A 23,677-nucleotide genomic window follows, 5' to 3' on the forward strand; every position below is an offset into this window, starting at 1 on the left:
AGCAGTTTGGGCAGGGGAAAATGAAAAGGGAAGGAAAGAAAGTGATCAGGATCGTTTGGAAGCACCTGTGAAGTAGCCCAGCACCTGGTCTGAATTACTTCTGTGGTCAGGGAGAACCTGAGGGCTTTCCCTAGCTTGAAGACATGAAGGGGAAGGAAGGACAGTGCCATTCAGGCTGGAAGGGACCTTGGGAGATTTCTCGACCTGCTTTCTGCTCAAAGCAGCATCAGAGCAGATTACTCAGGGCTTTATCCAAACACATCTGGATCACTTTCCAGGACAGAGCTGGTACACACTCTCTGGGAGGCGGCTTTCAGCGTTTGACTATCCTCATATTTGAAAAATTGCTCCCTGTGTCTAACCTGACCTTCTCTCGTTTCAGCCCTTTGCCTCTTGTACTTGTGTCTTGTACTGTGGACATGAGCCTGACTCAGTCTTCCTGGGAGCAGTGCCATGCTGCTGCATGCTCCCCCAAGATCTTCCTTTCTCCCAGCTTGACAAACTTAGCTTTTTTAACTCCTTCTCACAGTATAAGTGCTCCAACTCTGACCACCTTCGTGGCCCTCCACTGAGCTGGCTCCAGCTTACCAATGTCTCTCAGGCATTGCAGGAGGTCAAAATCTAGGGAACAATTCTGGATCTGTTCCAAAACATGCTGATCCGAGGGCAATACCCACTTCCACTGGCTGTGCTCCTGCTCATACCACCCAGGATGCTTTTGGCCTTTGCTGATTGCTCATGGTTTGCCTAACGAACCCCAAGGACCACTAGAGCCTTTCCTGAAGAGCTGCTACCAATCTAGGCACTCCCTGGCCCGTGTCACTGCAGGGCTTTAGTCAATGTCAAGGACAGGGCTTTAGATCTGTCCTTGTTAGATAACATGATGTTGCTACTGACTCATCTCTACAGACTGTCTAGGTCCCTTGGGATGGCAACCCTGCCCTCCAATATGGTGTCTGCTATCCTCAATGTGGTGTTGTCTACAAATGTTATTTTGGGGAATTAAAGCCCCTTAAAATATGGCAGGACCCTGCTAGCTACCGGCCTCTGGGCAGAGTACTGCACACTCAACACATTCTTGCAAGCCTGAGTGTCCAGATGAGTTTTTACCCATCTACTTGTCCACCCATGCAGACCATAATAGCCTAACATGGACACAAGAATATTGTGGAGAATGGTGCTGATAGCCGTTCTTCCTTCCAGACAAAAGACAACACTGGTCTCCCCACATCTGGAAGTCTTGTTTGTCTCTTCATTAGAGACAGCAAAGAGGATGGCCAGGCACAATCTACTCTGGCTAAATCCAGTCACCTTCTCATTTGGACACCAAGAAATGGGGCTTGAATGAACATGAGCTGGGGCAAAGATTGTCCTTCCCCCGCACAACAGGCATTTTTGAAAAATGCATACCACATTTGCATTTTGGCAGTCATCAGAGAGTTCCTACCAGCTCCATGACCTCTCAGAAATGATGAAGAGTGGCTTCACTGTGACATTGGCCTGCTCTCTCAGCTCCCTGCAATGCCTGAAGTAGTAACAGCTCCAGCTGAGGGCTTTGCTGCACATTCAGGCTGAAGCAGCTGGGTGGTGGTACCAGGCCAATTTAGACTTGCCATAGGGAAGCCAGGTACTAAGTGTCCAAGACCGTGTGTGTGTAAACACTTTGCTGCAGAGAAGAGACATGACATGGAGAAAAGAGAGCTGAATATCTTTCTAGCCCTAAAACTACAAAGCCAGAATGAAATGCCTGAATTCACTCAACTGAAGACTTTCCCTTGACCCTTAGCTTGGAAGAAATAGGTACTTCCCTGTCACCTTCCTGCTGTCCTGTCTAGAGGATTAGAAAATAAAAGGTGATTCTTACGCCCAGCTCTTTTTCTGATAAAAGAAATGCCGCTGCTGGGAGTAAGTCTCTTTGCCTGGCTGAGGAAAGGTCATCAGGGATTCTTTCACCCTGTTTCATAGTAGGTTCGCTGGATCCCCATGGACACCTGGATGGAGCCCAGAGGGGATAGAGAAAGTGGTGCCTTGTGCTGGTCCTCTGCTACTGAGCTGGATTTTTCTCCTGGGAGCACATGGCAACCAAGAAAAGCTGCACAGAAACAGCTCTGCCCGGGAGCAGCTTCTCTGCAAAGTCCATCAGGGCTGAGGGCACTGCCTGCAGGCAGCGAGGGGAGAAGAACAAGACAGAGAGAGGTTAAAGGCAGTTGTGAGAAGGAAAGTAGCTGAGAACTCACAGGGGGGGAAATCTTCTCATTCTGCTAAACAGTAAGTTTCTGGATGCAGGGCAGTGCAGATGGGTGTCCTGGAGACGTCTCCCAACACCCGTACATCCTGCAGCCTGTAGGATCTTTCAGCGGACTCTCACAGTTTCCCTAGTGCAGAACAGAAGGACGTGCTCCAGAGCGGATCCCATGCCACCCCACCACAGGGACAGCGCATGGCAGTTGCCTTCTGATGGGGACAGCTGCAGATGCTGAATGTGAGTGTGCACACAGGGGTGTCCAGGGCTGTCCTTCAGAGCAGGGTCCCTGCACCCCAGGGGCTGTGTGCTGGGGAAGGGACTCTGCCGCCTGCCAGGGTCAGCACTCAACCTGCCCGCGGAGATCCTCATGGTGCTGCAGGGAAAACCTGTGGCTGGGAGGACTGGCCCCCACCAGAACAGGGTCCTTCTTCTGTTCATAGGGTGCTGTGTGCGTCAGGGCTGCTGACAACTCCAGATCACCCCCGCACATTTCTGAGGGGACATTTCAGGAGGAAGGGCAGGGGTGGGATTACTATAAAGATAAGGAAATTTCCTGAGTCTGAGTTTTCACTTTTATGGTCTTGGGGAATTTCGGAGGAGCAGCAGAAAAGGATCTCTCATGCTTGAAGAAGTCACTGAGTCTCCTGATCTCTAACTTTGACTGATAGATAAGTCTGACAGATGCCTGCTCAAGTCCCTTCAGCCATCCCTCTGCTTATGGACAGCACCAGCGTCACCTGTGCCAAACCCAGGAGCGCTGATCTGCCTTGACTTCATCCACCTGCAATCAGGAGCATGAGCCCAGCCAGTGCCCTGAAGACAGGCAGGTTTCTCTGGGGCCAAGGTGAGTGCACAGAGGTTGGGATGAAGTCTGTGAGTATTGACAGGGAAAGACCTGGCAAAGGGAAATCCCGCTAGGAGGAAAATATTCAGGCAGCAGGGGAATGATGAGGGAGAGAAAGAATATGAAAATTTTAAATGTTGTGGGAGAATTCAGAGAACTCTCTATCACTCTATCCCACCCAGAAAAGTCACTGCCCTCAGGGAGTGACTCCCCTCCTCTGCAGCCAGAGCTCCAGCAGAGCCGTGCTGCAGCTCTCCAGCCACGGGCCCAGTTCCCTCTGCAGAGCACAGGGGCTGAGAGCAGCTGCCCAGCAACGTTGGGGTCTGGGAGGTGGCGTGCACAGCTGGGTCAGGGGAACGCTGTTCTGAGTGCCTGACTGCCTCTCTGCAGGCCTCTCTCATCTGGACCTTCGTTGCACTTTTCCTTGTTTCTCCACCTGTCTGTGTTGTTGGTTTATTTTTATGCTGTTAGGCTCCCTGAGGATAAGAGTTTCAACTGCAAAGTCACACGCAGATCTTGTTGGTCCTTTTGTGCAGGTCTGTCCATGGGAAAATGTGTCCCAGCTTTCTTCTAACCTGTGGAGATCTGGTCAATGAAGTCCATGGAGCCGGGTGTATGAGCTGAATCTTACTGAGATGCCATTTTCAGGCCACTTGGCTATATATTTGAGGTGTTCCTCAAAACTTTGAGCTGCCCTGCAGGATGCCACCCTGTCCTATAGCACCTCTGTTTTATCTGAAAGCCCCGTGGAGAAGACAAAGGCTCTCCAGCTGAGGAAATGCTGTTGGGTTGGCTAACTGAGCTGTAAGCGTCCTGGTCTTGAAATGGGCTGCTGAGACCTAAAGAAAAAATGAGATACACTGTGGTCAGCAGTGGATCCCTCTGCTCTCAGCAGTGTCTGGTAGCTCTTCAGGGTAACATGAGAATGTGATCACTCTCTGTCTGAGAAAGGTGCCAGCCCAGGACAACTGGGAGCAGGAGACAGAGACAGACCAGGTCTCTTCACTCTGCAGTAAGCCATAGGCAATCCTTTTACCTTGCAGGGCTCGCTCTGTTCTCCCTGAGGGCAGCAGAAATGCTGAGGATTTCTGACACCCAAGAACACTCCCCAGCTAAGATGAGAGGAACTGTTCAAATACCCAAACCTCTCAAATTGCCTCGTGCCATCCCTGTTCCCAAGCATGGGGAGTGCAGATGCTGACATGTCCTCCTCTGCTAGGAGTGGTTTCATCTGACTAAGCCAAAAAACAGATCTGGCACCTGCCCCCACCTTTCCCCTGAACCCACTGCTGCAGAGCAGAGCCGACTTCTCGGCAGCCAGCAGCCAAAGGCCCTGCTCCTTACGGCACATTCAGCCAGCAACAACCCAAGCTCCAGCCCCAGAACTGAAGGAACACCTCCTAGTAAATAAAAACAGTGTGTGTAGCAGGGGGAATGTGTAAGAGAAATGGCTTTGCTTTTGCTCAGAGAAGTCTCCCCTGATTGGTCACTGTCATTTCCTCCTATTCCAGAGCCCTTTTCCTAGAGGAAGAAAATGTCCAACAGCAGCTCCATCACACAGTTCCTCCTCCTGGCATTCGCAGACACACGGGAGCTGCAGCTCTTGACCTTCTGGCTCTTCCTGGGTATCTACCTGGCTGCCCTCCTGGGCAACGGCCTCATCATCACTGCCATAGCCTGCGACCACCGCCTCCACACCCCCATGTACTTCTTCCTCCTCAACCTCGCCCTCCTCGACCTAGGCTGCATCTCCACCACTCTTCCCAAAGCCATGGAAAACTCCCTCTGGGACACCAGAGCCATCTCCTACATGGGGTGTGCTGCACAGCTCTTTTTTTTCATCTTCTTGTTCGCAGCAGAGTATGCCATCCTAACCATCATGGCCTATGACCGCTATGTTGCCATCTGCAAACCCCTGCACTATGGGACCCTCCTGGGCAGCAGAGCTTGTGTCCACATGGCAGCAGCTGCCTGGGCCACTGGGTTCCTCTATGCTTTTCTGCACACTGCAAACACATTTTCAATCCCCCTTTGCCAGGGCAATGCTGTGGACCAGTTCTTCTGTGAAATCCCCCAGATTCTCAAGCTCTCCTGCTCAGACTCCTACCTCAGAGAAGTTGGGCTTCTCCTGGTTAGTGCCTGTTTAGCTTTTCACTGTTTTCTTTTCATTGTGCTCTCCTATGTGCAGATCTTCAGGGCTGTGATGAGGATCCCCACGGAGCAGGGGCGGCATAAAGCCTTTTCCACATGCCTCCCACACCTGGCCGTGGTCTCCCTGTTTCTCAGCACTGACATGTTTGTCCATCTTAAGCCCTCCTCCGTCTCCTCCCAATCCCTGGACCTGGTGGTGTCATTTTTGTACTCGGTGGTGCCTCCAGCAGTGAATCCCCTCATCTACACCATGAGGAACCAAGAGCTCAAGGATTCTCTAAGGAAACTGACTCAAAGGAAGCTGTTTCAGTGTCAGTCACCTGTCTCCCCTTCTCTGCACATTGCCCACTTAATCGTAGGCCCAGGAGTCTGCTTTTTTCTCTTGTGATAATCCTACTTAGAGATATTTTTCTGGGCTCATACTCCTTGTCTTGAGGTTGAATCCTATTGTGTCTGACTCTTGCACAGCACTGTGTTCAGATACGGCATGTCCAATAGCAGCTGTTCGATAAAAGGGCATCTCCCAGCTGCAGTGCCTGGAGGTTGGGCTCTTCCTCCAAAGGTCCTGCCAAGAAATTGTTCAAGCAGTCTTTGTCTTCTTCCTGTGATTGGGTAAAGCTTACAGTACCATTGGATTTGATTGGACTGAAAGTTCTTGTTTTAAAGTCTCTCTTCTTGGTGTCCAGTGGCAGTGCAGATGCTGCATGGGATCCGTATTACCTCCTCAGGCTGCTTCACATGTATCAAGACTGAAGGTATATACAAGTGTCTCTCAAAAATGAGTTTGGAGGGGTCAGGAGAGGATAAGGTCTCACTATGTGCCCTGGACTGGGATTGAATGAAGGCAAAACAATACAAGGTGATACACCCTCAAAGGTGTAGTCCCCCAAAGGTAAAGCACTGAATCGAGGTATCCATAAACAGGGACTCTGGTGTGCCATGGCAATGAGTGGGGACCCAGCAGTCAGAGGGAAGGGAGGCTGGAGAGAAGTGGGAGGTGCCTGTGGAGCCCCAGGGCTCTCGTGTTGTCCTGGGGAGGAGAGATAGCCGGGGCGGAGAAGAGGTCAAATGCAATGTGGTTTGAGGATCATCTGCAATATGACTGCAGGAGAGCCTGAGAGTGAGTGGCCTCTGTTTCCTTGTATCATCATTGCAATCAGCAGCCCTGGAGATGATGGGAAGGCTGAGACCCCTCTCTGCCACCCAAAAGCTGCTCTGCCCTTCAGAGGGGCTGGGTCTGTAAGCTGAGTGCCCAGAGCTCTGCAGCACCCAGTGGTAGGCAGAGCCGTGGGGCCAGCCCAGACCGGGCTGCTCTGCCTGGCTGGGCTGGGGAGAGGGCAGGGAAGGTGTGGAAAGCTGGGGATGGGCTAGGCTGGGTGGGGAAATGCCTGGGAGGGGAAAACGCCAGTGTAGTGCTAAGGATTGTGCGGGGTAGGGGCACGCAGCAGGGTGCTCACAGTGCAGAGCCAGGCATCATGGTGAAGCAAGCGAAACATCAAAGTTGCACAAGAGTGGGACCCTGTCTTCTTCCTATGAAAGATGCTTCAGCCCTCTAAAGCACCATTGCAGCCCTTTGCTAGACTTGCTTTAGTAGGTCAACAGCATTCTTGTACTGGGGAGCCCAGCACTGGACACCGCGCTCCAGCTGTGGCCTCACCAGTGCTGAGCAGAGAGGAAGGGTCACCTCCCGCCACCAGCCAGCAATGCTTTTCCTGGTGCAGCCATGGAGGCTGTTGGCCTTTGCTGCAAGACTGCATGGCTGGCTCATGCTCAGCTTTTTGTGCTGTGGGATCCCAAGGTCCTTCTCTGCAGAGCTGCTGTCTAACCGGTTGTCATGGTTTAATCCCAGCCAGTACCTAAGCACCACACAGCCGCTTGCTCACTCTCCCCCAGCAGGATGGTGGAGACAATGATAAGAGTAAAAGTCAGAAAACTTGTGGGTTGAGATAAAGACAGTTTAACAGGTAAAGCAAAAGCTGTGCATGCAAGCAAAGCAAAACAAGGAATTCATTTACTATTTCCCCTCATCAGGCAGGTGTTCAGCCATCTTCAGGAAAGCAGGGCTCCATCACACATGTGACTGTCAGTTGGGAAGACAAACACCAAAATGCCTGAATTTTCCCTCCCTCCCTTTGTCTTTCCCCAGGTTTTAATTACGAAGTGTGACATTATGTGGTCTGGAGTATCCCTTTGGTCCTTTGGGGTCAGCTGTCCTGGCTGTGTCCCCTTCCAACTCATTGTGCACCCCCAGCCTACTTGCTGGTGGGGTGGCATGAGAAGCTGAAAAGGCCTTGACTCTGTGTAAGCACTGGTCAGCAAAAAGCAAAACATCCCTCTGTTATCAAGACTATTTTCAGCACGAATCAATAGCATAGCCGCATGCAAGATTCTATGAAGAAAATAAATGCATCCTAGCCAAAACCAGCACACCGGTCACCCCCAGAATGTTTTCCACAGTCTGGTTGGATCACAGGCTGTCCTCCCTCAAGGACTTTCTCAGCAGCAGCAGCTTGTCCTGCTTGGAGAAGGGCTTAATTTCTGTCACAGCCTGGACAGTGCTGCAGAGTGATGTGGGACAGCAAACCCCTCTCCTGCCAGGGCTCCACGAGGCGGGGGGCGCAGGGAGGGCACCTCTTTGAAGGAGGGTAATTCCACTGCGTGAGTAGGAGACCTGCAGGACACACAACCCAGCAACCGGGCACGGCTCTGTGACCATCTGCACAGGTCAAGGGCATTCATCCTACCTGACCCCCAAGGCAGAATAGCGGGCACTCATCTGAGAGCAAAGGCTGCAGCTCTGGCTGGGGGGTCTGCACCGTCTACCCCGGTGGTGGCCAATGCCTCCACCCAGACGGAGCTGCTGAAGGGAGAGGCCACAGTGCAGAGCTCAGACTGCAGAAAGTGCCTAGAACTTCCTCCTGGGGCAGGGACAGGCTCCAGACCTGCCTGCGAAATGTGTGCTCAGGTGAAGACCTGCTGTGGGATGAGGAACCCATGGACACATCACGGTTCTCCTGGGAACTCCAGGAGTTGAGGAATGATGGGCACCCAACATCTACCAAAGGTTAAGGGACTCATGGACACTTCAGATCTTCTCCCAGGAACCCAGGGATAGGGCACTCAACATCTTTATGGGGACTCACGGGGCTGAGGGACCCATGGACACCTCACATGTTCTCCTGGGAGCTCCAGGAGCTGGAGAACGATGGGCACCAAACATCTAGCAAGGGTTGAGGGACCCATGGACACCTAAGATCCTCTCGCAGGAACCCAGGGGTTGGGCATCCAACGTCTTTATGGGCACCCAAGGGCTTGAGGGACCCATGGACACCTCAGGGGTTCTCCTAAGGAACCATGAGCACCCAAAAACAGGGAGGCTGAGAAGGAGACAGATAGCTGGTTCCAAGTGCAGTCCATGCTGATACCCATGGACAAAGAACCAAAAGCTCCCCCACTGACACACACAGAGGGGAGGGGGGGGCGCTAGTGTAGAAGTATGGAAGCTTGCAACAGCAAAGACCAGCAGGAGGAAGAGACTTCCCCCCGAACCCAGAGGTGCCCTTGCAGAATCGCTTCACCGTTCTGTGGACTGAAGAGGAAAGGCCCGTCACATCGGGAGAGATGCTGGAGCCGTGTAAGGCAGCCCAGTCTGCACCCCGAATAAAACCAGCGCAACTAAGAAAAAGTGACGGGTGGTAGTAGTAGGTGGCTTTCTGCTGAAGGGTATGGAGGCACGCATTTGCTGACCCAACACACTCTCTGAAGAGGTGGGCTGTTTAGCAGGGGCTCGTATCAGGGACATCATCAAGAAACTACCAAGCCTCATACAGTCCATGGATTATTATCCACTGTCTTTGTCTCACTTGGGCACCAGCGATACAGCCAGGAGCAGTCTGAGGAGTATAAAGAAGGATTTCAGGGCCCTGGGAGCAGCAGTGAGAGACTCTGGAGCACAGCTAGTTTTTTGCATCAGTCCTCCCGGTCAAAGGGAAGAGGTTTGAGAGGGCCTCTTGAATCTGGCCAATCAACCGATGGTTACAGGGCTGGTGACACAGCCGGCGGTTTGGTTACTTAGACCATGGGAATCACTTTGAGAAACCTGGTCTCCTGGGGGCTGATGAGGTCCATCTGACAGCGAAAGGGAAAAGCATCTTCGGTCAGAGGCTTGCCACGCTGGTGAAGAGGGCTTTAAACTGCAGTTGCCGGGGGGAAGGGGAACTTCAATGCATCCCACTGCTACCAGTTTGATGCCAGTCCCAGCAGTAGATGCCCAGAGCCTGGAGAAGGAGCACAGCTCAGCAGGAGAGCCCCTGAAGAACAGAATAAAGGAGCTCCAGAGAGGAGGTCAGCTTCATTGGGGATCCAAATTAAATGCCTCTATGCAAATGCAACCAGCATGGGGAATAAACAAGAGAAGTCAGAGATGTGTGCACACCTTGCAGGGCTATGATGTCATTGGCATGACGGAGACGTGGTGTGGTGGCGCCTGTGACTGGAGTGTTGGAATGGAAGGATACAGGCTTTCTAGGAAGGACAGGAAAGGGAGATGAGGAGGGGATGAGTCCCTCCATGTCAATGGAGCACACGGAGTTCTGCCTGGGGATGGAGGAGGAGCTGACCAAGAGCTTATGGGTCCGGATTAAAGGCAGGGCAGGGACAGGTGACATTATAGTGGGGATCTGCTATAGGCCACCCAACCAGGAAGATCGAACAGACAAAACCCTCTATGAACAGGTAGGAACAGCCTCACATTCATAAGCCCTTGTCCTCGTGGGGGACTTCAACCTCTCTGATATCTGTTGACAGGACAACGCAGCAGGGCATAAGCAATCCAAGAGGTTCCTGGACTGCGCTGATAATAACTTCCTTCTCCGAGTGATAAAGGAGCCCATGAGCAGAGGTGCTATGCTGGCCCTTGTTCTCACCAAGAAGGAGGGGCTGGTGGGGAATGTGAAGCTCAAGAGCAGCCTTGGCTGGCCTGACCAAGTAATGGTGGAGTTCTAGATCCTTAGGGCGGTGAGGATGGTGCACAGCAAGCTCACTACCCAGGACTTCCAGAGAGCAGACTCTGGCCTCTTCAGGGACCTACTCAGTGGAGTACCATGGGATAAAGCCCTGGAGGGAAGAGGGGCCCGAGAAAACTGGTTAATATTCAGGGATCACCCTCTCCATGCTCAGGAGCGATGCATTCCAACAAAGAGGAAGTTGGACAAAAATGCCAGGAGGCCTGCATGGATGAACAAAAAGCTCCTGGACAAGCTCAAGCACAAAATGAAGCCTACAGAGCATGGAAGCAAGGACAGGTAGCCTGGGAGGAACACAGAGGCATTGTCTGAGCAGCCAGGGATCAGGTTAGGAAAGCAAAAGCCCTGATAGAATTAAATCTGGTCAGGGATGTAAGGACAACAAGAAAAGCTGAGGTACTCCATGACTTCTTCTTTGTCTCAGTCTTCACTGGCAAGTGCTCCAGCCATATCACCCAGTCTGCAGGAGGCACAGGCAGGGAGTGGGAGAATGACAAACTGCGCATTGCAGGAGAAGATCTGTTTCCAGACCATCTGAGGGGCCTGCAGGTGCACAAGTCCATTAGACCTGATGAGATGCATCTGCAGGTCCTGAGAGAGCTGGCCCATGAAGTTGCTAAGCCACTGTCCATCATATTCGGGAAGTCCTGGCAGTCTGGTGAAGTCCCCACTGACTGGAAAAGGGGAAACATAATCCCCTTTTTTGAAAAGAGTAAAAAGGAAGACCCAGAGAACTACAAGCCAGTCAGTCTCACCTGTGTGCTTGGCAAGATCCTGGAGCAGATCGTCCTGGAAACTATGTTAATGCACTTGGAAAAGAAGGAGGCAGTTGGTGACAGCCAACATGGCTACACTAAGAGCAAATGGTGCCTGAAAAATTTGGTGGCCTACTGTGATAGGGTCACTACGTTGGTGGGTAAGGGAAGAGCAACTGGTGACATCTGCCAGGTCTTCAGCAAAGCATTTGACACTATCCTGCATGACATGCTTGTCTCTAAATTGGAGAGACATGGATTTGATGGATGGACAACCCAATGGGTAAGGAATTGCCTGGATAGTTGCTTTCAAAGAGTTGCAGTCAATGGCTTGATGTCCAAGTGGAGACCAGTGATGAGTGGTGTTCCTCAGGGATAGGTGTTGGGACTGGTGCTGGTTAACACTTTTGTCGGCAACAGGGACAGTGGAATTGAGTGCTTCCTCAGCAAGTTTGCTGACAACACCAAGCTGTGTGGTGTGGTTGACACACTGGAGGGAAGCAGTGTAATTCAGAGGGACCTGGACAGGCTGGAGTGGTGCACGCAAGCGAACCTCATGAAGTTCAACAAGGCCAAGTGCAAGGCCCCAAGCACAAATACAGGCTGGGCAAGACATGGATTGAGAGCAGCCCTGAGGAGAAGGACTTGGGGTTGTTGGTTGATGAGAAACTCAACATAACCTGGCAGTGTGCGCTGCCCAGAAGGCCAAAGGTATCCTGGGCTGCATCGAACAAGCATGGCCAGCAGGTCGAGGGAGGTGATTCTGCCCCTCTGTTCTGCTCTGGTGAGACCTCACCTGGAGTCCTGTGTCCAGCTCTGGAGCACTCAGCACAGGAAAGACGTGGAGTTGTTAGAGCTGATCCAGAGGAAGGCAACAAAAGTGACCAGAAGGCTGGAACACCTCTCCTATGAGGAAAGGCTGAGACTTGGGGCTGCTCAGCCTGCAGATGAGAAGGCTCATGGGAAACCTTAGAGCAGCCTTTCAGTACCTGAACTGGCTTACAAGAAATCTGGAGAGGGACTTTTTGCAAGGGCATGTAGTGACAGGACAAGGGGTAATGGCTTCAAGGTAAAAGGGGGTAGGTTTAGATTAGGTGTATGGTAGAAATTCTTCATGAAGAGGGTGGTGAAACACAGGAAAAGGTTGCCCAGAGACGTTGTGGATGCCCCCTCCCTGGAAGTGTTGAAGGCCAGATTGGACAGGGCTTTGAGCAATGTGTTCTAGTAGAAGGTGTCGATGACAGGGATGTTGGAAGCAGGTGATCCATAAAGTCCCTCCCAACCCATACCATTCTATGTTTATATGATTCTGTGTTAGGTGTACAGGTTTCCAGGCATATCTTTGCCTCTCTCTGGACCTTTTTTGGTTTTGATTTGCACACTCACTTCCACCTTATTCTTTATTGCGTATACAATGAAATGATGTTGTGGAATTCCAAGTTGATTCACAGAGGCCTGAGGCCTTTCTGCTTCCTTTCTTCCCATCAACTGGTCCAGTATTGGGAGGAAAGAAAGGAAAGGCAGGATAGCTTTCTGGGTGTCAGTGCTTGAAATGAGGGAGCAGAGCCCTGACCTGTGAAACGACCTAAAGGCTATGCTAGTTCAAATATGTCACTGTCTCTGCGGTCTTAAATCTACAGAAAGAAACATGAAACACCGAGATACCTTCATCTCCCTCTCTTCTAGAAATTAGGTTAATAGTGCCCAAGTCAGAGGTTTTCTTTCAGTTGTCTTCACAGCCTAAAGCACCCGATGGTCTGGAGATATGCCAGGATACTTGCAGAAGAATCCCACTCCGCTGGACGTGGAGGTGGATGTTTCTGGGTCCCTTCAGAGACATGGCCTACTGATAGCTGTGTTCATGAAGATGATCAAATGCCTCATTTTCATTTTTGTCATGGTTGCTTGCATGCCTGGTTCATGTATAGATTCTCTTGGTGGATGGTGGCATTTAGTGAGCAAGCTGGTTTGATGTGAAAGATGGTCCTGCTAAAGCCTGGCGTCAGACTGCCACCCTCCTAAGCTCTCTTCCACCCTGATCAGGCCTATGAGTATATGAGGTAAAGATCCTCACCTGTAGCTTAATATCTTCTTGTACAGTGTGTGGCAAGACACAGCGTCCTAGAAGGGCTATGGGAAAGAGACTGCTGGGGGGTCTCTAGTGCAGCCTCCAGGCTGGCTGTAACTTTGCAGAGTTGAAACCTGGAGATCACCAAATATGGAGATCAAAGCTACACTCCTCCTACTCCTTCCTACAGGCTGTTACCCCTGTCATATCATTGCCTACTGCAGAATGAGCTTGACTTCATCATCTCTCCAGGTAGCTGTAGGCTCTTACTATCATGCCCCATGCATCCTTCAGAAGCTAGAGAGACCCAATTTCCTGAGACAGTCCTAACAACTTGTGCTTTAGGCCTATAGCTCTATCTTAGACCTCCTCTGGACTCTCTCCAGTTTCTCCACTCTGTATTTGAAAAGTGAGGCCCACTGGCTCATATGGCATTTTCCTGGGATATGCAAAGAAATATTGATCTTCTCCTGTAACTTCCTTACCACTATACTGCCTGTTAGAGAATGTGGGGTTTTTTTATAAAATCTTTCATACACATTCAATGCCTACCATCTAGACCTTTCCATTATTCTCTGCTTTTCTCATCCTCTTCATCTTTGTTCATTCAGATACTTCCCACCTATGCAGCTGCTTTGAGCTGCAGAGAGTTAAAAGCTTGCCTGTCTTTCAGTAGTCTAATTGCCTCCTCAGGCAACTCTTTCATTATGTTCAAGTCTATCTTTTTGTATCTATTTATCTAAAACTTTTCTCATAAGATCGCCTTTTGTAGACATCAGTCTCATTAGATAAAGCTTGTAGTTAGCATATGGTCACACAGTGTGTTTTGGTGTTTACTAAAAACTGCTCGTGCTTTAAGTATCTTTCCTTAAAACTAGGAAAAATTCTTCTGTGCCTGTGTGCAGCCAGTTCTCAAAGGAGAGCAGGTGGGAGATGTTGCAATGGAGCTGTAACATCCAGTTGCAGACTTCAGTGGAGAAGTCTGAGAAAAGGAAGACTGATGTAACACCCAGCTGGCCAGCAACAGAAATGGTGGGGCTGGGGAGGTGAGGAGCAAGGTTCCCCGTCCAGTGTCAGATCTCAAGGGACTTTTTCCTCTAGCTGTCTGGATCTCCTTAGGAGACACCCTGGACCAATCTCCTTAGAGAATGCTTCTATCACCTCTTTGCTAAACTTAAAGGCAACGAAGACTACCCTTTAAAATAAAAGATCATTTTAGTTACATGCACTTAGAAATCTTCCTCCTTAACTAGACTATGAAACCTCTTTAATTGGCTGTAGAAGTCTTGAAAACTTGAACAAATTTACAGGAAGAGACAGAGGTCTTTAGGGATTTCTGTATTTTAATGAGCCCCAAGGTGTATTTGGTGCTGAGTCCATGAACCTCAGGTACTGAGAGAAGATAGAATAAGTTTCTCAGGAAGTCAGAAGTAAAACTCCAAGTACCTGGAAGCATTAATGGGCCCCACTGAGGGCCATTACTGACAAAGGCTCCCCAGTGACTCGTTAGAGCAGATAATTGGAGGCTGTGATTGCAGGTAGGCAAAGGCACTGTGCAGGTGGCTGTAATGCTGAGAAAAGCCTTGGTTTGTTTGATGAAGCAGAAGGGCAAAGCCTTGACCCCCAAGCTCTGGGAAGGCAGACCCTGTCCCTCACATGTGGCTCAGGGGTCTTCCAGGGTCAGCGGGATGTGAGGGTGAGCAATGCCAAGCATAAAAACTGTACAACACAACTCGGTTTCCCTAACAAGGGGTGAGGAGGAAACAAACACCAGAGTCTCAATATAGAATATCTCATTGTAGGCCTCAGGGGCAGATGCAACTCTCATAGCCAAGAGGCCAGAGACCTTGGTCTTGTGTTGTCCTTCAGCCTTTCATGAGTTCTTGGCCATCTCCACTGCAGGCTGTCCAGAACTTCCGCATGCCTGCATCTGTTTGTTTTTTTCAGGCTGTAGACACCCATCTTACTTTCTCACCTAGCTCCTATCCCAGCACTTCTATGACTTCACTGGTGTATCTCTACCCATTGCTGGCTGTTCCTTGTCATACAACGTCATGGGCTGATCTAGACTCTCTCTGGGTGGCCTCTTGCACCACAACATGACCCTATGATTGTGATTTCTGTTTCCTCTCATCCGGTCGGAACCTTCTAAGGTGCATTTTGTGTAGGTTGCCTTCTGTTCCCACTATGCAAGAAAACAGCATTACCTCTTAAACCATCCTACACACAGTTGCAGACTACTGCTAAACAGCCCTGAGCCTCTAATTCACCGGGCTAATGAAGCCCAGCTCCCTCAGCCTCTCCACAGATGCTCCAAACCCCTGGAATATTTCCTCTGGACCCTCTCCAGCTCTGCCCCACTTCTCCAGAACAGAGACCCCCAAGCTCAGACACACTAGTCCAGATGTTGCCACACAAGTGCTGAGTGAAGGGGCATTCTCACTCCCTTGTCTGCCTTGCCATGCTCCACCTAATGCAGCCCAGTTTGCATTTGGCCTGATTAACTTTGAGCATGTGCTGCTGGCTCTTATGGCATTCTTCTTCATGGCCAGGCCCTTCTCTTCAGGGTCACTCCTGAGCTCTTCAGGTCCCAGCCTGCCCTCATTTGTGGGCTGCTTCTGCCCCTGATAAAGGACTGACCACTTGTCCTGGTGAAACTTCATGAGCTTTCTACTGACTGAATTGCAGAGTTCTTCAATGTCCCCCTGGAGTGAGGCTCTGGTTTGACAGCTGTTAATGTGTGTGTGCAGGTGGTTCACCAGATTTGGCATTTTTCACCCTAAATGTGTGTACAAAGGACACAAAACTAAGGCCAATGAGGAAAAGGTAAAAGAGAAGTGTTGTTTACATGGGAGAGTACAAGTATGTTCAAGGGGAAGAAATTATGAGTGGGAATATAGAGAAAAAGAAAAGAAAAGCTGAAGAACAGGACGTAATCGGGCCTCTTTTGGGGTACCTGCCAAGCAGCCCTTCATCTGAGCAACAACATCTGGAATGGCACAAGAAAGTCACAGGTCATCTGCCAAAACTTCTTTCTGCCTGACTTCAGTGGTCACCAGAAGCTGGGTGTTTTCTCTCCTGTCATGTAGGCAAGATCCATGGTAGATGGAAGCACCAAATAATTCATGATGGAAGGGAAGAACCTGGCTTCATTTTCTTGTTGATATTCAAGGCTTGGAAGGCTGTTATAAGGTCTCCCCAAAGCTCATTACACTCACACTTTATGTCAATATTTTTGTGTACGCATTTATCAAAGTACATTTCTTACCGATGTTTCAAAAGGATAAACATTACTCAGAGGCACTACAATATAATTGTGGCACATTTTATATGTCTACTTTCGCCTCTTTCTCTTTTCTATTTCCTTGGCCTCTTTTGTATTCAAAGAGCTCTCCAAGCAAAAAATTAATTGAATCGTAGAGTAACTCAGGCCGCAAGAGACCTCTGAACAAGATGTTCTCCAGCTCTCCTGATCAAGGCAGGTCCTGCAATATTCAAGGCATTTTCATGTTCTACCACCACCTCCTTCCCTGCCCTTTAACATGGCATACACACAGTCTACTGTGCGTATACATAAGAGAAGAAGATAAGGCCAAACATGGAGCAACAGATGCGCCCCACAATGCTCTTTCAGATAGCCGTGAGATCCCCCACAACCATGGGGAAAGGGTATTTTCCCCCAGCACCCTTCCTCCTTGTGTGACACCGGGAAATCCACTTTGTGGTTCATGGGTTCATTGGCTAGCTCCCCTGGTTCACAAGGTCTTTTGGGGGATCTCCTTTGGGTCTTTCCCATATTGTCCCCATGCACATATTCTTCAGAAGTTGGCATTTTGTGCTAGTTTTCCATGTTTGCAGACAGCATTGCCTGTGTCTTGCAGCACTAAGAAGAGCCCAGTAATGCTGTGCGGCCATCCTGCTGGGCTGGGCTGGGGTGTGGGGCCCTTCCAGTTAGGCTGACAAGATTGGGCTCTTCTTTGCAAGTTGAAGGATTTGCCCTGGGGGCATCTTGGCAGCCTCCTTGCAGGGGGCCATGTTCCAGCTTGTCGGTGTCCTCCCCACCCTTTGGGTGCCCCTCTGCCTTCTTGACCTTCCCCGTGACCAGACATGTCAGAGCTTGTTCTGCAGCCTGGTAAAGTGCGGGGACCTCGACTCAACCTTTTTTATTTCTGTCTATTCACATTGAAACTCGAAGCGCTCATTCCATCAGCTCTTATTAAAGGGCCTTCTGGGTCAGATGTACTTCCAGGTAAACTGGAAGGGGTGACCAATTCTTCCAACCAATCATAACAAATCATATCCACAGAAATGGTGCCCTCCAGAAACCTCCTGGGTGTCTTTGACCCTGCTGTGCTGCCCCTCAGGACAATGTCTGGCTGGGTAACGTCCCCCACAAAGACCAGGGTCCTGCAAAGGAGAGGCCTCTTCTACTTGTCTGAAGAAGGCCTCATTAGGCTTCTTCACAATATGATTGGTCCGTAGCAGTCACCGACTACAATGTCATTGGTCTCCCCACTATTCCCAACCCATCAGCTCTCATCTGGCTCATCATCTGCCACAAGCAGAGCTCCATGCTTTCCTGCTGCTCGCCCACATACAGAGCAACTTCCCCTCCGCTCTGATCTTCTTCCCCTCCGTCCTTCCTAAAGAGCCCGCATCCATCCATGGCCACACTCCTGTGCTGTGAGCTGACCATGTCTCTTATATCGAAGTGAGACTACAGCTCAAGAACGGCCCACAGACTCCTAAAGACTCCTGTTTTCTCCCCAAGCTATGTGCATTCCTGTTACACGCACATCAGAGGTGTGCGCAGCTACGCTGATGTCCCCACTCCGATTGAGGGCTACTTGACAGGTGCCCACCAACAACCCTGACTGTACCCCTTGCTTCCCCTCTGCCTTTGTTTTCTCCTTTTTCCTCCCTCCCAAGATTTTCTCTTTCATCATCCTCAAATCCTCTCAGACAAGAAGCCAGCCTCTGTTTTCCCTTTGCCCACTGGCTGTGGCTTTGCTTACCCAGTGCCCTCATTTCATATTTCTAGGATGGCTGCGTCAGGAATTGTTATTTTGGTCAACAATCCACTAAATTAGTGCCTCCTTTTAATATGCATCATGTCCTGCCATTCCTCGTGCTGTCTTCTTGTTAGAGGCACCACAGGACAGGGTGAGCCACCTACAAACACACATTAATAGCTGACACTGTGAAGCTTTGGTTCATGGAGTCCTTGAGAATATCTGGGATTTGGCCAGCAGAAACCTCACGGAGTTTTACAAGAAGTGGCCAGTCCTGCATCAGGGGCAGAATAATCCCATGTATCAGGGCAAACTTGTTGTTGACTGGCTGAGGAGTGGCCCTGAGGAGGCAGCCATGGTTGCTACACATGAAAGGAGCCAGTGGAGCACCCAGACAAGAGGAGTTACATCTCCCTTGGCCTGAGCACTGCTGTGTTCACATGTGGAACAATGTGTCCTGCTGTGGGGCTCCATGTTCTGCAGAAGTGGGGACGAACTGGAGAAGGTCTAGAGGATGCCTGCCAAGACAGGGTTAAGGGGCCTAACCACATGACTTGTTGTGAGAGATTGAGAGACCTGGGCTGCTTTGGCCTTGTAACGTGGAGGCTCAGGGCAATGTCATAGTCGCCTGCACCTGCTTGAAGGGTAGTTTCAGAGAGGATGAAGCTTTTCTTTGTAGAGGAAACAGAAGGAGAAAGGGAAAGCTTTGGAGGCTGAGACTGGGCGTAAGGGAAAATGGAAAAAAAAAAAGATTTGGATTGTGAGATAGTGTAACAAAAATATATAAAAGAATTCCCCCACCCTGCAACTTTTTCCAGGCTGAAATTACTCCATCATTCCCAACTCTGCTACCCATCTAATCACAAGACAAGCAGAGGGGGATGGTGAATGGGGGTTACAATCAGTACAGAACATTTCTGCCACTCTTTCTTTCTCACTTTTTCTCTGCTCCAGGTTGGGCCCTCCATATTTGTGGTCAAGGTTATGTCCTGTTCATTTCTTTCTGTCTTTCTTTTCTCATTTATTCTCACAGAATCAAAGCAATGTTGAGCTTGGAAGGGACCTCTAGCTATCATCTAGCCCACCCCTCTCAGCTGAGGCAGGGTAAGCTAGAGCACGGTGCTCAGGACCTTGTCTACATGGATTTCAAACCTTTCCATGGATGGAGACTCCACAGTCTCTCTGGGCAACCTCTTCCAGGGTTTGCCCAATCTCACAGTTAGAAAGTATTTTCTAGGGCTCAGATGGAGTTTGATGTGTTTGTAGCTGTGTCCATCACCCCTTGTCTTGTCATTGGGAACTCCTGAGAACAGTTTTGCTCCCTTGTCTTCATGCCCTCCCATCAGGTATTTATAAACATGGGTACGATCCCACCAACGCTGTTCTTCCTCAGGCTGAACAGTCCAGACCTCCAAGCATTTCTTCCAATGAAAGATGCTTCAGTCCCTGAAACTAACTTTGTGACGCTTTTCTGGACCTGTTTTATTTGGTCAAGATCTTTCTCTCACTGGCAAGTCCAGCATTGGACAGAGCGGTTCAAATGTTGCCTGACCACTGCTGAACAGAAGTGAAGGATCTCCTGCTTTGACATTCCAGCTGCCAAGGGAGCTGTTGCCTTTTGCCACGAGGGGAGAATACAGCTGGCTTGCACTCATCACCTTGTTTTCCAGCAGGACAGAATCACAGAATCACAGAATCACAGAATGTTAGGGGTTGGAAGGGACCTCTGTGGGTCATCTAGTCCAACCCCCCTGCCCAAGCAGGGTCACCTACAGCAGGCTGCACAGGATCTTGTCCAGGCGGGTCTTGAATATCTCCAGAGAAGGAGACTCCACAACCTCCCTGGGCAGCCTGTTCCAGTGCTCCGTCACCCTCAGAGGGAAGAAGTTCTTCCTCATGTTCAGACGGAACTTCCTGTGCCTCAGTTTGTGCCCATTGCCCCTTGTCCTGTCACTGGGCACCACTGAAAAGAGCTTGGCCCCATCCTCCTGACACCCACCCTTCAGATATTTGTAGGCATTTATAAGGTCCCCTCGCAGCCTTCTCTTCTTCAGGCTGAACAAGCCCAGCTCCCTCAACCTCTCCTCGTAGGGGAGATGCTCCAGTCCCCTCACCATCCTTGTAGCCCTCCGCTGGACTCTCTCCAGTAGCTCCTCATCTTTCTTGAACTGGGGAGCCCAGAACTGGACACAGTACTCCAGATGAGGCCTCACCAGGGCAGTGTAGAGGGGAAGGAGAACTTCCCTTGTCCTGCTGGCCACACTCTTCTTGATGCACCCCAGGATCCCATTGGCTTTCTTGGCAGCCAGGGCACACTGCTGGCTCATGGTTAACCTGTCGTCCACCAGCACACCCAGGTCCCTCTCCGCAGAGCTGCTCTCCAGCAGGTCCGTCCCAAGCCTGTACTGGTGCATGAGGTTGTTCCTCCCCAGGTGCAGGACCCAGCATTTGCCCTTGTTGAACCTCATCAGGTTCCTCTCTGCCCAGCTTTCCAGCCTATCCAGGTCACGCTGAATGGCAGCACAGCCTTCTGGTGTATCTACCACACCTCCCAGTTTGGTGTCATCAGCAAACTTGCTGAGGGTACATTCTAACTCTTCATCCAGGTCGTTGATGAAGGACCCCAAGGTCTTTCTCTGCAGAGCTGTTATCTGGCCAGACAGCCCCCAAAAAGATGCCCACAGTGACGTGCGGAAACAAACTTCACAACTCACAGAGAGTTATAAAGCAGGTATGTTTATTGCGGCGCCGGGTGCAAGGGGGATCGCTCCTCCTAACTTGCACACCGAGTCACGAAGCATGCCCCTATTTCTTACAAAGTTTATCTAAGTAGGCTGGATTGTTACAATTAGTTCTAGGAATAGGCATGATGATTATAATTATTTCTAGGACTTCATTATCATACTCCACCTCGTTTTAGCGCTTGCGCGGTGTCGTCTGGTGGTCGTCTGTGGGGGTCTTCTGGATGAAGGCTCGTAGTCCTCCTTGCTGTGTGCTTTCACCTTTGGCTCAAAAATTCCTGAGTTGTCTGTGTTGGCCGAGTACCAAACCATAACACCAGTTTCAGCTAGAGAGCTGCTTCTTACAGACAGCAAAGTTCTGGTTATCAGTCCTTATCAGTCCTTATTTCCCTTCATTTGCCTCACAAGCAGTCCTTGTTATCTACATTTGAGCTCACAGCAGTCCCTGTTAGCAAGGTTACCAAGAACAGAACTAAACTAAATGTCAGTGGTTAACTCTGACCTCAACATAGCTGCAAAGCTGTATAAAAAAAATAAACTAAAGCTATAACAAAATCAAATTAAACGTCAATTTCCCACATCAGTGGGACTGAGCTGCCTACTGTGATTTACCCACCACACTCCAGCCTCTCGAGATCTCCCTAGATAGCAGCTCTGCCCTCCAGCATATTGGCTGGCTCTTCCACAGGTGGGTGGCATCTGTAAACCTGACAAGAGTGCACACTATCAGTTCCTCTGTGTCATTTGTAAACACGTTAACCCAGACAGACCCTGGGTTGAACACTGGCAGTACTCCGTCTGTTACTGGGCTGCAGGCAGAGAACCACTCATTCACCATGAACCTCTGAACTCCATCATCAAACCAGCCCTCCAGACTGTAACTTCCCTATTGGACATCTGGTCAGGCCTGAAGAGTTGTGGTGAATGGAGTGAAACCAAAGCAGAAGCCAATCAGAACTGATGTTCCCCAGGGCTCAGTACTGGGGACAGATCTGTGTCTTTATCAATGATCTGGATGAGAGGATCAAGTGCACCTCCTGTAACGTTGCAGATGACAGCATGTTGGGTGGGAGTGTTGATCTGCTTCAGGGTAGAAAGACTCTACAGAGGGATCTGGACAGACAGGATTGATGGGCCAAGATTCAACAATGCCAAGTGGCAGGTCTCGCACTTGAGTCACAACAAGCCAACACAATGCTACAGGCTTGAGGAAGCTTGGCTGGAAAGCTGCCCGGTGGAATATGTCCTTGGGGTGTTGGTCAACAGCTGGCTGAACATGAGCCAGCAGTGTGGCCAGGTGGCCAAGAAGGCCAACGGCATCCTGGCATGTATCAGGAACAGCGTGGCCAGCAGGAGTAGGGAGGGTATTGTGACCCTGTATTCGGCACTGGTGAGGCCGCATGTCAAGTACTGTGTTCACTTTTGGGCTCCTCATGACAAGAAGGACATTGAGGTGCTGGAGCGTGTACCAAGAAGAACAACGAAGCTGGCCCTCAGCTGGCGATGTACTCCCTGTTTATCAACACTGCAGTGTTTCCCTACCTGAAGCCCCCTTCCATCTCCTCCCCATGTCTGGACCTGGGGTAGCTGTGCTGTACTTTGTGGTGCCTCCAGCAGGGAACCCCTTATTTACAGCGTGAGAACTGAGGAACTCAAGGATGCCTTTAAATCAGTGATTCCATGGACATTTGCTAATAGCAATAAAATTAACACCTCTCTGCATAAATGGTTTCCAGACTATCTGATTCCAGGTTTTTTTTGTTTGTTTCTTTGTTTGCTGTGGGTTTTGTGTTTCTTTCTTTTTTTTATAGTATCATTACAACTATCATTATTGCTGATGTTATTTTTAATTCATGGTTTTTAGGTTTCTACACAAATATTTGTACTTGTGTCACTACATCTGAGTCATGCACCTACTTTGTGTGTATAGGGGCACCGGGTGCTCTTATAAAAGCATGTTTAACACGGGCTCAGTGTTAGCCTCTCTTGTAGCATCTCTGTAATAAAAGGGGATCTCCCGATCTCCTCGGTGCAATGCTTTCATGCTGGACTATTTCTCCAAAGAGTGCTGAGGAACTGCACCACTAAAATTCCACTTCGTCCATGTGTTCAGGACTAAAAAGCTTAGGAGTTGCCAGTCGATTCTGGCAGGTAAGATGGTGAGTGTAGTGGGGGGAAGTACCCAGGGCTTTCACACAGGTGACATTAAGGACACCCATCCTTTAGGAGGACAATTTGGAGCTGTCTGGAGAGCATGGTGGTTCTCCAGGGAGGACAGCACATACCTGGGGTTGAGTGGGTGTGGAAGAGGTCTTCTCCAGTTCCTCCCCACCAGTCTACAGCAGGAATTCCCGCAGAGGGGCACACTAGTCCAGACATGACCACACTACGGCTCACTGGAAGAAGATGTCTGGGGTGGCCACGCTTCTCCTAGCGCGGCCCCATATGCAGTTGATCTTGTTCATGGTGGGCATGCACCACTGGCTCGTATGATGTCCTTCATAAGGCCCAGATCCTTCTCCTCAGGGTCACTGCTCAGCCCGTCAGGATCTAGCCTGCCCAGATATATGGGGTTCAGAATTCAGGCCTAGAGGTGAGGAGTATCCATGGCACAAAGCAAAGGTGGTCATTGGCACCCTGTGTCCCCTTTTCTCTTCTGCAGCAGATCCTGAGAGGTCTGCAGCCCAGCCATGTAATCCCCTGTCCCCAGGCCAGAACAGTGCCCCGGCCTTGAGGGTACTCAAACATCTCGTGCTGCCCCAGAGAATGAGCAGCCTGACTTGAGCTGTGGTATCCAGACAGTTATTTCATTTGCCCGTTGTTCCTGCCCAACTGAG

The 23,677-nt window shown here is 50.2% G+C and overlaps 1 protein-coding gene across 1 annotated transcript; it reads left to right on the forward strand.

The window, feature by feature from the left end:
• The first annotated feature begins 4,538 nt into the window (after positions 1-4,538).
• Positions 4,539-22,820, forward strand: LOC142365102 (olfactory receptor 14J1-like). The gene is made up of 3 exons (XM_075445550.1): positions 4,539-5,525; positions 22,512-22,568; positions 22,652-22,820. Exons 1-3 carry the CDS (start codon positions 4,624-4,626, stop codon positions 22,818-22,820), a joined length of 1,128 nt encoding a protein of 375 aa, XP_075301665.1. The 5' UTR covers positions 4,539-4,623.
• The last annotated feature ends 857 nt before the right edge of the window (positions 22,821-23,677 follow it).

The sequence above is a fragment of the Opisthocomus hoazin genome, chromosome 31 (assembly GCF_030867145.1).
Source record: "Opisthocomus hoazin isolate bOpiHoa1 chromosome 31, bOpiHoa1.hap1, whole genome shotgun sequence".
In the NCBI taxonomy this organism is placed as follows: domain Eukaryota; kingdom Metazoa; phylum Chordata; class Aves; order Opisthocomiformes; family Opisthocomidae; genus Opisthocomus; species Opisthocomus hoazin.